The sequence below is a fragment of the Acytostelium subglobosum genome, assembly GCF_000787575.1.
Source record: "Acytostelium subglobosum LB1 DNA, scaffold: scaffold11, whole genome shotgun sequence".
Taxonomy (NCBI): Eukaryota; Evosea; class Eumycetozoa; order Acytosteliales; family Acytosteliaceae; genus Acytostelium; species Acytostelium subglobosum.
In genome coordinates this window covers 921058-936713 of record NW_012236522.1, presented here as the reverse complement: position 1 = coordinate 936713, position 15656 = coordinate 921058, and the positions used below count along the sequence as shown (strand labels likewise).

At 46.1% G+C, this 15656-nt stretch overlaps 6 protein-coding genes across 6 annotated transcripts; 1 reads left to right on the top strand and 5 right to left on the bottom strand.

Annotated features, from left to right (window-relative positions):
• Positions 1-112: 112 nt before the first annotated feature.
• On the bottom strand, positions 113-3376 carry SAMD00019534_062520 (hypothetical protein; the record flags this gene model as incomplete). The annotated part of the gene is made up of 3 exons (XM_012898850.1): positions 113-1128; positions 1220-2876; positions 3101-3376. 3 exons carry the CDS (start codon positions 3374-3376, stop codon positions 113-115), a joined length of 2949 nt encoding a protein of 982 aa, XP_012754304.1.
• Positions 3377-4669: 1293 nt separating this feature from the next.
• SAMD00019534_062510 (hypothetical protein) lies at positions 4670-6489 on the bottom strand (the record flags this gene model as incomplete). Its single annotated transcript, XM_012898849.1, has 2 exons — positions 4670-6338; positions 6428-6489. 2 exons carry the CDS (start codon positions 6487-6489, stop codon positions 4670-4672), a joined length of 1731 nt encoding a protein of 576 aa, XP_012754303.1.
• Positions 6490-8627: 2138 nt separating this feature from the next.
• Positions 8628-9996, top strand: SAMD00019534_062500 (hypothetical protein; the record flags this gene model as incomplete). The annotated part of the gene is made up of 3 exons (XM_012898848.1): positions 8628-8856; positions 8934-9475; positions 9559-9996. Coding segments are annotated over 3 exons (1209 nt in total), but the record flags the coding sequence as incomplete, so codon positions are not given.
• Positions 9997-10102: 106 nt separating this feature from the next.
• Positions 10103-11707, bottom strand: SAMD00019534_062490 (hypothetical protein; the record flags this gene model as incomplete). The annotated part of the gene is made up of 1 exon (XM_012898847.1): positions 10103-11707. One exon carries the CDS (start codon positions 11705-11707, stop codon positions 10103-10105), a length of 1605 nt encoding a protein of 534 aa, XP_012754301.1.
• Positions 11708-11863: 156 nt separating this feature from the next.
• SAMD00019534_062480 (hypothetical protein) lies at positions 11864-12919 on the bottom strand (the record flags this gene model as incomplete). Its single annotated transcript, XM_012898846.1, has 2 exons — positions 11864-12355; positions 12479-12919. 2 exons carry the CDS (start codon positions 12917-12919, stop codon positions 11864-11866), a joined length of 933 nt encoding a protein of 310 aa, XP_012754300.1.
• A 706-nt stretch (positions 12920-13625) lies between these two features.
• On the bottom strand, positions 13626-14954 carry SAMD00019534_062470 (hypothetical protein; the record flags this gene model as incomplete). The annotated part of the gene is made up of 1 exon (XM_012898845.1): positions 13626-14954. The coding sequence occupies one exon, from the start codon at positions 14952-14954 to the stop codon at positions 13626-13628; it is 1329 nt and encodes a 442-aa protein (XP_012754299.1).
• Between the last annotated feature and the right edge of the window lie 702 nt (positions 14955-15656).

The window sequence follows — 15656 nt, the reverse complement described above, 5'->3', positions numbered from 1 at the left end:
GAAGCATGTTATTGCTCATGTTGTAGAGATGAGAGAAGAGGATGGGAGGAGGGAAAAAATGGAATGTCTGGCTGCCTGGATAACTGGATCAATCAATCAATCAATCAATCAATCAATCAATAAGATCATTGATTGATGGCGATCCAGAAATGAGTGATGAGGTCGTGGGTGATACTGAACTGTGACTACTGGTCATGAAGGAGATGGAGAAGGATGATCCTGAATGTGCTATGTATCCTTGCTCTTTGAGTGAATGTGTGATGAGATGTTGGAGTATCACATTGGCATACTGTTGTTGTATCTGTTGTTGATGATGTCCATGTCCATGTCCGTGTCCATGGACGTCTGAATCATTTGCCATGCCACCTGCAAGTGATGAAGAAGATTCGTTGGCTCCATCTTGATGGTAGCTGGTCGAATTTGAGGAGGGGAGAAGGATGTGTGACATCGCCACTGCCAGACTCTTGGCATTCATCCTGTTGGTTGCGGCGCAATACGACACCTCGGACAGAAGGTTGGACAGCCATTGGAGGAGTGTGGAGTAGGGCTCTTGTAGAGACTTCATCATCTGCACGGCCGCATCCTCATTGGTGGCGGCCTCGCGAAGTTGCTCCTCGTCGACGCCAGCCAGCACTCGTGTGGGCAGACGAAGGTACCATCGCTTGATGTAGTTGGCCACGGCATGTACATCGATGTCCTCACCTTGTCCAAATCCCTTGATACTAGATGATGACGACGATGATGAAGGGTGCACATCAATAATAGTGGACAACAACTCATTGCAAGACAGCGCGTTGGACACTGCCTGCATGGATGCTTCGGACGCTGCCATCTTGAAGACACCCTCCTCTTTGAAACCATTGAGGTGTCTAAGTTTCTGTTTGAGCTGCACCAGTTCTGATGGCACTTTGAGGCTGCAACTGGCGTCCAGTTTGTAATCCATTATTGTGGAAGGGTCGATACCAAGACAGTTGTTCGTCCTCTTGAACAACAACTTATCCAACTGCTCGATGGGGTAGCTCGCCAATGTCCTATTCGAGTCCAACAGCACTGACTGTCCATACTCAATGCCCTCCTTGCCCTCCTCAGTCGTGTCGATATACAAGCCATACTCGTCCAAACAGTCATCTGTTATTCGATTGATTGATTGATTGATTGTGATGGAAGAGTTAGTTTATGGGTCGTATTGGTTCCACCTCGATGCCCGCGCGATACATACTTAACTTGATGTTTGGGTTGGATATTAGAAGCTTGGAGTAACTGGAGAGGACGTCGGATACTCGACTTGTGGCCTCAACCTCCATCATGTAGGAGGCGCTAAGTTGGTCACCTGGAGACTCGACTGTGAGGTAGAAGGGCTGTTGGCATGGTTGGTGGGGCGCAACGTAGCGCAGTGGGTTGGTGTGCATGCTGCTGGCGTTGTGCTGCTTGAAGTGCAACTTGACGTTGTTCCAAAAGTGGAAGGATTCGAGTGTGCGATCGTCCTCTAGCAGCAGATCGTATCGCGACTGGATGTTGGGGTTGGGGTGCTTTATACATAGGTGCAGACGGAAATCGCGGAACTCGGCCAGCTCCGACGCCAGGCTGTCGGGCGCGACGGTCAGCGATTCCAACGGGTTGGCCGTCGAGACCAGCGTGTTCTTGCGCTTGATAGTGTCGATGGCGTGCTCGGTCGAGTTGAGCGGGTTGCTGTGTCGCGAGAATGAGAGCGGTGCCTGTGTGGGCGAGTCTGAGAACGAGCGTTGCTGGCGCGTCAGATGGGGATGCGACTGGGCAAACATGGCACTGAGTGTGGCCTGCTCGTTGACCAGCTGCTCAAGTGTGGCGGGCTGCTGATATTGGCGCAACAGCTTGCTGAGCGTGCCCGACGACGCACTCGGACGGTGTGTGCGTATCAAGTTGGGCAGGTAGTTGGCTTTGAACTGCTGTGTGATCTGTGCGATGGTGTCGGTGGGACTGAACGCCAGCAACACCTCGCGGTTCAAGAACGTGACCTTGAGGCGCTGGTGCTGGCGGGCGAAGCGCAGTTCGGACATGTGGTGCACTGAGTAGTCGGCGAGGGTGCGAGAGCGCTCGGACAGCCAGACGTCCCCGCCGGGGCCACAGAGAAGCAGATTATAGTCGTCCAACAACTCGCGATCCAAGTGGCCATACCATCGCTGGTAGATCTTGTGAAGGACATCCTTGACGGTGGTTTGATCGTCAAAGTCGATGCTGTCCACGCTGATCCTGTCGGCGGTGCTTCGACATACCGTGCCAATGTTGCGAGGCGTGGTCGATGTGTGAGTGGACGTTGGCGATGTCTTGCGCGGAGACGAAGACGATGTTGAGCGTGGAGCACTGATGCCAAACAAGTTGAAAAACTTCTTTGGATCGAATGTGCCAAGATGACCAGAGCGTCCTGGCGACGACGACATTGTAGCCTGGCTGCTGCCGCCGTACGAGCCAGACAGTGGCGTCAAGTTGAGACGTGGAACATCCTTGTGGGCCGAGCCCGAGCGAGCACCCATCGATATGTTAATGGCATTGGACGAGCGCGGCAGAGAGCTGGGTGTGCCTGACGAGGGTGGGTAGGGGTAGGCAAATGTGTTGTTGTCCGACGAGTTGCGCAGTGGCGATGGTGTGGTCGGAGTGGAAGGTGATATGGTTTGGCCTGCGGACACGCTATTATTTGCGGTCGGCAGTGATTCGGTAATCGCGGCATCTTGTATAGCCGCGATGATGATATGGCTATTGCTATGGCTATGACTCATGCCCAAAGGTATGATCTCTGGCATGTATATTTGGACGGTTCTACTTTGTTTAAACCTTTGTCCAACTGAACTTAGAAGATGAGAGACGCCACTTCTGGTGTCTCTTTTATACTCAATCTCTTGCTACATTTGATTGATTGGAATAAGTGAGTGAGTGATTGATTGATTGGAATGGTTCCGGAGTGTGATTGAAGACATGGAATGGACAAATGATTGAGTGGCTCCTGGAGCTGTTCCAGAGTATGATTGAGTGATAGGACATGGACATGTGATTAAGTGATGATTGTTGTGGAATGATTCCATAGTGTGATTGAGTGAGTGAAAAAGTGATTAAATGATGCACATACATTGTCTTTGAATTGATACTTGGTGAATGGAGTGTCGGTAACACACCATCTACCTTTGGATGGAATGTAGATGTTGAACTCGTGTGGCCTTTCCAGACTGTTGGGTGGCAGTTTCTCATTGATGAGATTGATGGCATCAATGATAGACTCGACCTGATCGAACAGTATCTTTTTGGTTGAACTCAACTCTGGTATCTTAACATAGAGCATGACTCTGGACTTCTCCAAAGCCATTCCTCCTCTCATCTGTTGTTGCTGTTGATGATGAATGGTCATTTTATAATATTTAGATGATGAGCCAACTAATTGATTGATTGATTGATTGATTGTTAGTGGATCGACTTACTTGTGATGTTGGTTGATCGATCAATGAGGACACACATACAGTGTTGACGGTAATCCAATTACATGAACTGTTATGTGCCTTCTTTTGGTAAAGGCCCACACACTTTGTCGATTGATTGGTAATGGTCGAGTGATGATATCACAGATATGATTGAGTGTGGTGTGTATGTGATGTGATGGGTGTGTTGAGTGTGAATATGATTGATTATGTGTACCTATTATCTGTATCTGTATGTTATACCAAAGGATGGTATATGTGATTGAACCTAGGTTGGTTGGTCGTGTAAATGCGAGTGCTTGGGAGGGAGGCACCTGATCAAATGTGAAGGGAGACAGTGCACCTCTTGGGATTGATGTGGATTGAAGGATAGATGTGGTGGTGGTTATGGGAACGTGTGATGATGAGTTAGGTTAGAGAGAGCCGGGATGGTGTGAAGGCTCGTTTGGTTGTTAGATAGAATAGATAGATTGGATGAAGGGAGGGAGAGAGGTCCACATCAACAGAATTTAATTAATACTGCGAGGGAGATGGCTTTGAGATGACCTCTCCCCTCCACTCATTCATTCATTCATTCACAAACGAGAAGGATGCCGGGTGTTGGTCCACACAATAAGCTTGGGCTTGCTGGGATACATAAATTAGAGAAACAAGGCAAAGAAAGGCAGGCAAACATGTGTGCGAGAGAGTGTTGCCTACCAAGTGTGCGTGTGCCAGTCACTGCCTGATCTTTTCCAAAGAAAGGTGTGCTTGCTTGGACCATCCTTGGGTTCGGAGTCTTCTGTTGTTGTTGTCAAGCATGCTCGGTATCAATGATTATTACGAACTCGAAATGGTGTGCCTTGTGAGTAGAAGTATCCAATACTGCAAAGATACCAATAGACGATGTTGTCACCAACACTACACACTTGTGTTTGTTCGTCCACAATGTCGCCAAATTGACCAAGACTTGATACTGTTGAATGACTTGCCGATTCGTGAATGTCATTGTTTGATTAATTATGTATTCCTTTATTGATCAAAGTAGTATATATATTATCTCTCATTGGTATGATCTCTAATAAAAGAGTCAGTACGTCTGGTTGTACTCCTTCCTTGGACCAACGACAGCAGAGGACATGGGCTGGCTGGACTGAACGAAACAGGACAGGACAGGATAGGGTAGGATAGGACAAGTGTCGATCAATATGTCGTTCGTTGAATGTGCATGCATATATGCAGTGCAATCAGTCGAATATGTATCGAACGTTGATGTAGTCACGGTTGGGTCGGGGGTCGGTGGGAGGCGGCTGATCCTGGTATTCCCAGTGCAGCGCTGGCATCTTGGACTCGTGATTCTTTAGGATCCAACCATCGCCACACAGTAGAGCCTTGAACTTGTTCATGCCTCTAGTGTCGATTGGGTCTGTGTGCAGAATCGTATACCTTGGATGCTTGGTAGTGGTATTGTTTGAAGCCGTGGCATGGCCATTGGCAGATGATGAAGATGTCGATGTTGATGTTGATGTTGATGTTGATGAATTACATGTTGATGATGTTGTAGCCTCCATTCTGATCTTGTCAAGGAATGTGACTTCTTCGCGCCTGTCCAATGGCGGAGAATAGAGGGGCGAGGACATTGGTGGTGATGGCGTTTGTTTTACATTGATTGGCACCGGTGCGACGCTGGCAGTGATGTCTTTGGCGTTGTTGATCGATGCTGATGCTGATGCCGATGCTGATGTTGTTGAGGCCGGTGAAAGTGAACTTGATGTAGATGTTGATGTATGATGTTGTTGGTGCTGTGATGGTTGTTGTTTGTTACTATTGCTGTTGTTATTGTTGTTGTTGTTATTGATTGATTGTAAACTGTTGATGATGTGAGGTAGTACGGTGTTGGTGTGATTGTTGTTGTAGATTGAAAGGCGTTGATTGGAGGATGATGGAGAGGATGGCTCGTTGGGTGAGACATTCTCAGGTGTGCTGTTGTCAGACGTTGGTGTTGTGTGATGTCTGCCAACTGGTTGTTGTTGTTGTTGGGGTTGCTGTTGAATGGATGATGATGATGATGATTGAACTTGTGATGCTTTCTTCTCGATAGCATCGACAAGAGTGTTACTTGAGGTGATTGCAGGTGATTGAGTTGACGTCTTTGACGATGTGGACGACGAGATGGTTGGTCTCGACCTCTTGCGTGGACTGTAGCTGCGACTGCGACTACGACTGCTCCTGCTGTTGTAGTAGGAGGAGGTGGCACGTGACGACCTCCTTGGAGATCTGCTTCGGCTTCGGCTGATACTCATGCTCCTCACAAGAGACCTGCTTCTGCTTCGGCTTGTGCTGCTCGAGCCACTTCTCATGCGTCTCGAGTAGTAGCCATTGCCGGCGCGTCTGACGCTTCCGCTTCGGCTGCGGCTTCTGCTTGGGCTTCTTCGGCGATCCCTTCCGCTGCGCGAGTTGTTGTTGTTGTTGTTGTTGTTATATCTACTGTATTGATTGTTGTTGATGTTGTTGTTGCCACCCTTGGTGGCCCTACTATTCGTACCAACATTATTATTATTATTATTATAACGGCCTCCTCGAAGAAGTGGAGAGGGGCTTCTACTCCTACTCCTACTCCAGTGGCCACTTCGACTCCTGCTGCGACTGTAGCTTCTGCTTCTACTTCTGCTCCTGCTTCTGCCGGCATAGTATGGTCGCCTGGTGGTTGTGCTGCTTGAGCCGCCCACCGAGCTCCTGAGCGCGCCTCGTCCCTCACGACTCCTGCTACGGCTTCGACTTCTCGATCGCTTTCTAAACGACGAGGAGGAGCCGGCTGTGCTGGAGTTCTTATTGGTATACGAGGAGGAGGACGTTGAATGCTTCAACAGTAGACTAGTATCAATCTCTCCCGACTCAACCATTGAAGGTAGAGTACTGATTGATTGTTTAGTAGTAGATAGATGAGGAGGATTAGACACAATTGATTGATTGATTGATTGTTCGAATGAATGGGGTGGGCATACCTGTTGGCTAGCTTTCTTTGTACATCATTGGTCACTACAACAGAGTTTCTTGTTGAGAGCATCTTTGATACTACTACTATTACTACTACTAATACTACTACTAACGACTACTACTACTAGGACGAATACTACGTTGTTGCGACGCTATTCCCTCTCCTATATATATTCCTCACTATCAAAGTTATATCCTTATCTTTCTATTCGTCTGTTGTCTATCTTATCGTTGTTATATATAACTGTTTGATTGTATCTGTTTGTTTGATTGACCAAGAGAGTAGGACGCGAGTTGATAAGGGAGGTAGTCAAGGGTATAAATTAATATAACTGTTGATATCAAGACCTTGTATGTGAATGATTGATTGATTGAATGATTGATTGATTGAATGATTGATTGAGTGTGTATTGTGATAGATAGGAGTAACAACAACTACTATTACTATGACTACTACTACTACACTACAATAACACCAACAACAACAATGACACCTTTAGAGTGTGGAAATAGATTATACAAGTTGTTGGTGTAATGTAATTATAATAGTATGACTGACAACCAATATTAAAGTGAAAGCATGATTTGTTTCAGCCGTTGGCTGAGAAGATGATGTGAATGGAAAGAATGAGGAGGAACCGTCTGTGCCTGACTGCATGCCTGTGACTTGAGAGAGAGAGGAGCTAAATTGTCAAAAATGTCGAAAGATGCTGTTTTGGTGTTTTGTTTGGTTTGTTTGGTTGTGTTGTGAGCGGATGTACGTGAGAGAGAGAGAATGGAAGGTGGGTGTTTATTGGATGATGTGATCGGTGGTGACTTTGGATGCATCTCGTCTCCATTCAGCCAAAAGTCGACTTTTGATTATGGATGGTGCGTTGTTGTTGTTGTTCGAACAACAGTGTGGTAATCATTAATGGTTGGATAGATGGATGGATTGATGGAGCTGGAACTGGAGTTGATTGATTGATTGATTGATTATCTTACTCAATAACTAACTACTAAATACTATTACAACAACAAAGTAGAAAGAAAGAATGAATAAAGATGATAGAATGAAAAATGTGGATGGATGATTGAGATGGACAGACGGACGGACGGAAGGACGTATGGAACGGATAGATGACAGGTTATGTTGGTGTCAAAATGAGAAGCAATATATATATAACATTAGATGAGAGGTCTAAACGAGCGCGCGAGCACTCTATCATCAATAAACAACACTTGTGGTACCAAACTGAAGATTGATTGATTGATTGATTGGTTGGTTGGACAGATGTGTAGAGGATAAATCAATCATCGCAACACAACAACAAATTCACATACATCAGATTGTGATGATGATGGAAGCTGCTACCGGAGTATGTGTGATCAATATATTATCTGTGGTTGATCGTCCTTCATTCAAACTTGTGCACTCTTGTTTGATTTGATTTCTGTTGTCGTCTAGATGTTGTTGTTGTTGTTGTTGTTAAAGTACAATAGTGATAGATAGATAGAGATAGATAGATGGATGATGATAGGTTGGATGGATGGATGGATGGAATGGATGAGGATATATATGCTTAAGCAACAACATGTTGTTGGATGGTATTCAGATGATATCACACCTGGCGCATATTGAATGAACGTCGTCGTATCACGCCAAACACAACACACCCCAACCACGCACAGATACAAGTACTAAACACACACATCATTCTAATCCATGTGTGTGTTGTTGTTGTGTTGTTGTTTAGGATGATTGATTGATTACCAACACTCTATGTGCTCGTCTGTCTGTTGTTGCTGTTCTATTTCTAAATATAAATATAAATAATAATGCTATTTACACAATGTTCAATGATGATGAAGATGTAATATCTGTTGGGTTGATTCAACTTCACTTTTGGTTGAGTTATTTACTCTTGGCTTTGATGTACCCACTCATCCCAAACCTAGACAAGGTTTCGTTGTTGGAGATGGCTCGTCGCAATCCATACATCTTATCCAACTTTGCAAATTTCGATGGAAAACAGCTGAACTTGGACCAAGTCTTTTCCCAATAATCTAATTCTCTTTGGAATTTTAAGAATAGGCTGTCTACACATCTGTACTCGTGTCCCTTGCTTAAAAACAGAAGTTCTCAATAATAACACAACAGCCCCTTTCATTCATTCATTTGACCACAAACAACTGATACAGATACAGATACAGATAAGAAAAAGATAACAGGAAAGGATGTTCCTGTTCAACTTTAACAATGGTGATCCAAACAGACCTTCATTCTTTGAGATGTTTGCACAGCATCAGATGATGCCATCATTCAAACCTGCATTGAAATACATATTCACTGTCTTATCACAAAGGAATCCTAGACTAAGTGTCATTGTCAAGTATCACGATGAGTTCTTCTATTCATTGTTATTATTGCTAGAGTATCATTATCTAAAGTACTATGGTATGTTCAATCATATGCTCACTCATTCATTCATTCAAATGCTCATTCATTCAATCATTCACAACAATCAATCACAGAGGCATCATTCTCAGAGAACTTCTATAATTTGAAGAGATCAATAAAGGTATCAAAGACAGGTGATCCTTTACTTTTGCGTTTATGGGATCCGAGCAAGGCTGCATTGTCAGAGCAGTCGACTGCATCTGCACCGAGGAGCAACGAGAACACTGTCAAGCAGTTGAACAAACAATCGCTACTCTCGATAATGTCAAAGGCTCCCAAGGACAAAGAGTCCAAACCAATCACTATGCGTGACAAACGCATGTCTATTCTCTTCTTGGTCTTCTTGCCCTACCTCAAAGCAAAGCTGGACGAGCTGTACAAGCGTGAGTCAGACCCCATCAACACATTGGGTCTGCTAGACAATGAGGCGTCACAGCATCCATTCATCAAAACACTTCGCAAACTGTTCCTCAAGGTCTACCCAGTCATCAGCGCCACTTACGAGGCGTCATTCTTCATCTATCAACTTCTCTACCTCTACGAGTACACCGACTTTTACACACCATTCCTTCACTTCCAGCGCATCGTCCTGAAGCGTCTTACACATCAAGATATAGTAGGTGTCATGGTCATGGCGCTGCCCCCACCCTTGCTTGGATGGCATTCAGATCACTAACTCTCCCTTCCTTACCTTCACAGGAAAATCATGCCAATGCCGTCTCTGCAAGAAGGAATGAGCGCATTGCTTACGTGAGGAACTGGCCATACGTGTTCACACCAGTTGTAAAGGTGCTCGACTCGATACTGGACTACTCCAAGTTCATATTGCCAGCGTCTGTGTTCTTGTTCAAGTCACTGGAGTGGTGGTACAGCGAGAACAGACAGTCAACACCGTCGTTGCCCGTGCCACCTCCACCCTCCATCCCCAAGCGTGCACCCGACGGTCTGGCCATCCCGGCCGACAAGTCCCTGTGTCCCCTGTGCCTCAAGGAGCGCACCAACCCAACGATCTGTGGCAGTGGCTTTGTCTTTTGCTACCCTTGCATCTTTGGCTTTGTCCAACAGCATGGCAAGTGTCCCATCACCTTCATCCCATCATCAACAGAGAGTCTGCGAAAGATTTATGAGACTACATAACATCAGCATCAGCGAGCGATCAAATGACAATAACAACTTTAATAATATTGATGGCCTGGCATGGCCATGGCCTTGTAAATCGAATTGATTGATTGACGGATATAGTTTATTTCGACTTGGACTTGGTCAGTGGCGATACAAAGCTCATCACCTCTTTGAAGGCCTCACTTGGACCTCTGATGACGACGTAGATGGCGAGGAGATAGAGGACGGTGGCGCCAAGCACCAACAGATCGAAAGTGAATGGCTTGACGTGGAAGAATGACATTTGAACATGCGCAGGCTGATAGTACGTGTTGGTGTTGCCAGCTTCCAGCTTGACAGTGTCTCTTGTCACCTCGCTCAAGTAGTTTTTCATGACGCGCTCCAATCCTTGCACCAATCCAATCTCGCCTCCAGCGTTGTTGTTTGTTGGTACTAAGGCATCAAAGAATGGATGCATGCGCGTTGTCGCCTGAAGCGAGTCGATCCAGGACTGCAGGAAACTGTCGTTGACGTCAAAGACACCGGACATGATGCCGCTGCTAATTCGCTCGTTGTGATAGATGTGCGAGATCAACGCCTTGGCGACAATCTTGATGTTTCTCTTGAGTGTGGCGATGTCGACGGGCGCCTCCGCGACAACGACCGGCTGCTGCTGCTGCTGTGTGGCTGTGGGACGCTGCGACACGGTGACTGCAGAGATCTTCTTGCGCGAGAACACCTCGTGCTCCCAGTAGACGTAGGGGTTGGAGATGTTGATCTTCTTCTGGACGACGTGGAGCTCAGCGCCAAACGATGTGGCGGCGGCAGTGAACTCGCCATAGAGTTGGCGCGTGGCGTTGTCCTTGGGAGGACGCGACACGTGCAGGAACAGGTCCGAGCCGGCTTGGCCGATCGAGTCCAGACACAGGACGTACTCGATGGCGTCCGTGACGATGGCTGGCTGTTGCTCGAGCCAGCGCTGAGTGCCCTCAAAGTTGGAGGCTGAGCCGCCGGCCAGCAGGAAGAGCACGTTATGGTGGCCCTGGTTCTTGGCGTTGGCGTAGAGCTTGGAGAAGAAGCGCGAAAGCTCGAGCAGGGCGACGACGCCGCTGGCGCCCTCGTTGCCATAGGTGCCGGTCAGTGCGGGGATCGCGCCAAACGAGTCGTAGTGAGCCACGACCAGGATGGTGGGCACGGCAAAGCTGTGCTCGGTGGCCTGACCACGGACGATACCAGCGAGGTTGGTCACCGCTGTCTGAGTGATCGGAGTCTGTGTGGGTCCGGCCACGACGAGGCGGTAGTCGCCGTCCAAGTAGCTCGCGTCAAAGTCTTCGCTGCGTACAAAGTACACGGGCACCTTGATGTCGAGTGCAGCCACAGTCTCCATATCTCCAATCGATCGTGATGATGATGATGCTGACTTTGATGATGCGCTGTTGCTGAGTAGTACGACGACACCAGAGACATCGGCGTCGAGCAAGGCCTTGAGTGTGTCGATTGTGAACTCTGCGTCGGCAATGACCACGGTGGCCTGGCTGTAGGCTGAGAGTGGTAGTGAGGCGAGGTAGCCTATTGATGGAGCGTTCAGAGTCGATCTCTGTGGGCCGAAGCGAGCGATTGCAGAGTTTGCTGCACCGTTAAACTGTAGCATCCTATATGCATCGAACTGTTTCGATGCCTCTATCATGCTGATGCAGTAGCAACACATCAGTGTCGCCATGACTACAACAACATTCTTTATTGACATCATATCTTATATATTATATATATGTAAATAATTATGTGATTGATTGATTGAATGGATGAATGAATGATAGAATGAACGATCATCTGAATCATTGTGAAGTGAGAATGTGGGGGGTGATGATCACATTCGTCTTTTTTGAAGTTTGAAGTTTGTCAATCAGAGTCCTTTGGATTGTCCTCTTGGTAACCTCTTCACTTGAGTTGGTAATGGAGTCAACACTGGCATGATTGGTTCCTCGTCGTTATCATCATTACCATGAGCGTTGCCATCTTCCACGGCGTCTTTAGTCCTCCACTCCTTCTTCATAAAGTCCACAGAGGAGTACTTTGGTTGATAGAATATAGTCTCAAAGTCATCTTGTTGTTGTTGCCCTTGTCCATCATCACCAATATCATAATGATCTTCGTTTACATTATCATCATCATCATCATCATTATCATCGACGCCAAAGACTCTTTTCCTCTTAAGATGTGATACCAAGTCATACTCGGATATCTCATTCATTAAAAGGTAGTCCTCGTGTCCAAATGGTCTCTTCTTCTTCTTATTCTTATTTTCTTGTTGAGCGCTGTCCTTGCTGTTCGCGCCACCATCGCCTACACCTCCATTTCCACTTCCACTCACCAAGTATGACCTGATGTCGTTCGACTGTAATGAATGATTGAGTGAATGAATGAGTGAGGTGTCCATCTTAACAACAACGATCAATGTTGTTCATCAATCAACCAACCAACCAATCAATCAATCATAATGGATGTACATGTGCCTTACATTCATTGTTGTAGTCTTGAAGAGTGAGTAGCTGTCCTCACTCAGACGTTTTATCTGCCGACAACAGTCAAGTATCCAGTTGGGATGGATGTAGTGCACGGCAACAGTCTTGCCTTGTTGAAAGGACAGTCGCTTCTTTGATCGTTTGCGTCGCTCCATCTGCTCCACCTTGGACAGCGACATTGCCGACCCGACAATATGCGTGCAAGACGATGTGATGAAGTGGCTGTGCGTGCCGCCATGGCTCAGCACCAACTTCTTCAAATGAATGAGTGATATCTGATCGGTGTGGCCATCAAAGTAGACTCGTACGTCCTTAAATATATTAGAAGCTAGTCCAGCCTCTTTCTGAGCTTCATTGATCGCCTCCTCACTGTAGGCCACACGTTGGCGGAACCAATGATCAGTGCTCTTCTTCTCAAAAGGTATTGGCACATCCATTTGCCGTAGGTGACCTCTTCCATCTGGTGATGATTCTGTCATCTCTATCTCTATCTCTATCTCTATGTGTATCTCTACATGTGTACTAAATTAGTTCAACTTCAAAATCGTTGGTGGCATAAAATGTGGTCGTGTTGTTTCGCGAGCGTCAACAAGCGTAACACTTTGGACTCCCACAGCAACCACCATTCTTAGCATTCATAGTTGCTCACCATTTCACAGTGATCATGCGTGGCTGGTATGATTTATAAGATGGATTGAGAATAATGTAATGATTCTTATCTTCATCGATAAAGATGAATAAGGGCGATGATAATGGAGTGTCATCTCGACATGGACATTAGACTTTGATATTGAGAATTATGAAATGATTCTCAGATCCTGAGTCCAGTACATATTTGGTAGTGATTGTCATACAATCAATCATTCATTCATTCATTCAATTAATCAATCAATTGGCTTCCCCAATGATTCAAGATATCTGACGATGGCCTTGTGTTCTTCTTGTGCCGACTCCAATGCATGGTTGATGTCACCTTCTGTTCGATTTTGTAGAAGGAATTGAACGATGCCAATATGTCCATATGCTGCCGCGAATATGAGAGCACGCTCACTGCAGCCCTCTGTGCGATTGGCATGCAAGAACTGCACAATATCCATCTGACCCATGCCTGCCGCCATGTCCATCGCACTGTAAGTGCAGCCTTCAGTGCGATTGAAGTGGAGGAACTTTCACAACATCCAGGTATCCTTGCCTGGCGGCAAAGTCAAACGCCTCTGGCGTGCATCCCTCTGTGCGATTTTTATGCAGGAACTCCACAATATCTAAGTGGCCACGCTTGGCCGCATCATCCATCGCCAACTTGGTACATCCTTCGGTGCGATGTTGATGCAGGTACTTCACCATGTCTAGATGTCCTTTTTGGGCGGCCAAGTTCATCGCTTGTTCAGTGCACCTTCCAATCTTATGCTCTTGAAGGTATTCAAACACGGCTAGGTGTCCTCCATATGCGGCGCAATCCATTGGTGAATGATTGTCATTCAATACTGGCTGACATCGCTCGTGTAGATAGCGCACCACATCCATGTGTCCATGTTCCGCAGCTGTTAATATTGCATTTGCTGTGAACCCCTCTGTTCGATGTCGATGGAGGTACTCTACAACTGAGAGATGGCCATTCTTTGCGGCCCAGTCTATGGCCTTGTGTGTGCAGCCCTCAGTCCGATTGATCGACAAGAACTTGACAACTTCCAAGTGTCCTTCCTCGGCAGCCTTGTCCATTGCCTCGCTCGTGCACGGCTTGCCCAGCGCGTGAAGATACTGTACTACATCCAGATGTCCATTATGGCTTGCCTCTTTCATTGCCTTGATCGTGCAGCCTTCTGTGCGCGACTCGTTCAAGAAGCGCACTACCTGAAGATGTCCATTGCCTGCAGCATCGTCAATGGCATTGGTCGTGCAACCCTCATTGCGGTGTGTGTGCAGGAACTCCACGACGTCGAGATGGCCTCTATCCGCAGCCAAGTTCATGGACCACACACTTGTGGCCTCAGTGCGATTATAATGGAGGAACTTGACAATATCCAGACGTCCTATCTGTGCTGCGACACTCATGGTGTCACTATAAAACTGTACTGTTATTCGATTGTGATGTAGATACTCTATGATGTCAAGATGTCCTTTACGCGACGCGAAGCTCATGGCAATGGCGGTGCATCCCTCGGTCCTGTTAACGTGCAAGAACTTGATGATCTCCAAGTGTCCATTGAGCGCGGCGTCGTCCATAGCATCAGGGGTGCACCCTTCCGTCCTGTTGTAATGTAAGAACTTGACTGACTCCAACATGTTGTGCTCGGCGGCCCAGTCCATGGCCTTGTTTGTGCAGCCCTCAGTACGATTGTGATGAAGGAATTGGATCAACTCGAAAGAGCCGGCATAGTCCATGGCATTGGTGGTGGCCATGGCCCCATTGTTATGAAGGTATAGAACGAGGTCAAGCCGACCCAGTGTGGACATCACATCGATGGCAGGCATTGTTTTAAAGATCAATGGCATGTTTGATTGAATATATTGTATTATCCTAAGATGACCTTGATAGTTGGCAAACTCTACACCATTGTCAAAGAATTTAATAATCATATCGTTATGAAAGTGAGTACATATTGCTGCCAACCAACTATTGACCAACTGTTTCCAACCAATTCTTTGTCCATTCCTAAACAATGGTGATGATCTATGTATCCAATATACTTGTTCAAACAACTTATTTGACAACCATCTATTATTCAATATCAACTTGAATAACAATGTATCTCTATCTTTATCTTTATCTCTATCCATGAGTGATTGTTTGATAAATGAATGAACAATGTTGAGTTTCACATCCTTAAGCTCAATTCTTCAAACTTCTTGTTTTGTTGACTAATTGTTCATCAAACTTGGAAGATAGAATCAAAGAGATAGAGATACTTATGACTGAACTCATACCTGCACTTACATCATTATGTATAACATCAATTATAAATACATGTCGAAGTACATGTGAGCGAGAACAACAACAACAACAACCACAAAGTCAAGAGACGATATTAGACAGGATCAAATGTCTTCCAAATGACTTGAAGCAATCAGTTGTAGAACAATGTGTACATACACCATTTGGTTACATGGTATTATATGAACTATATCAACATCATCAACAACAACAACAAGAAGAACAGACATTGGCAGTGGAAG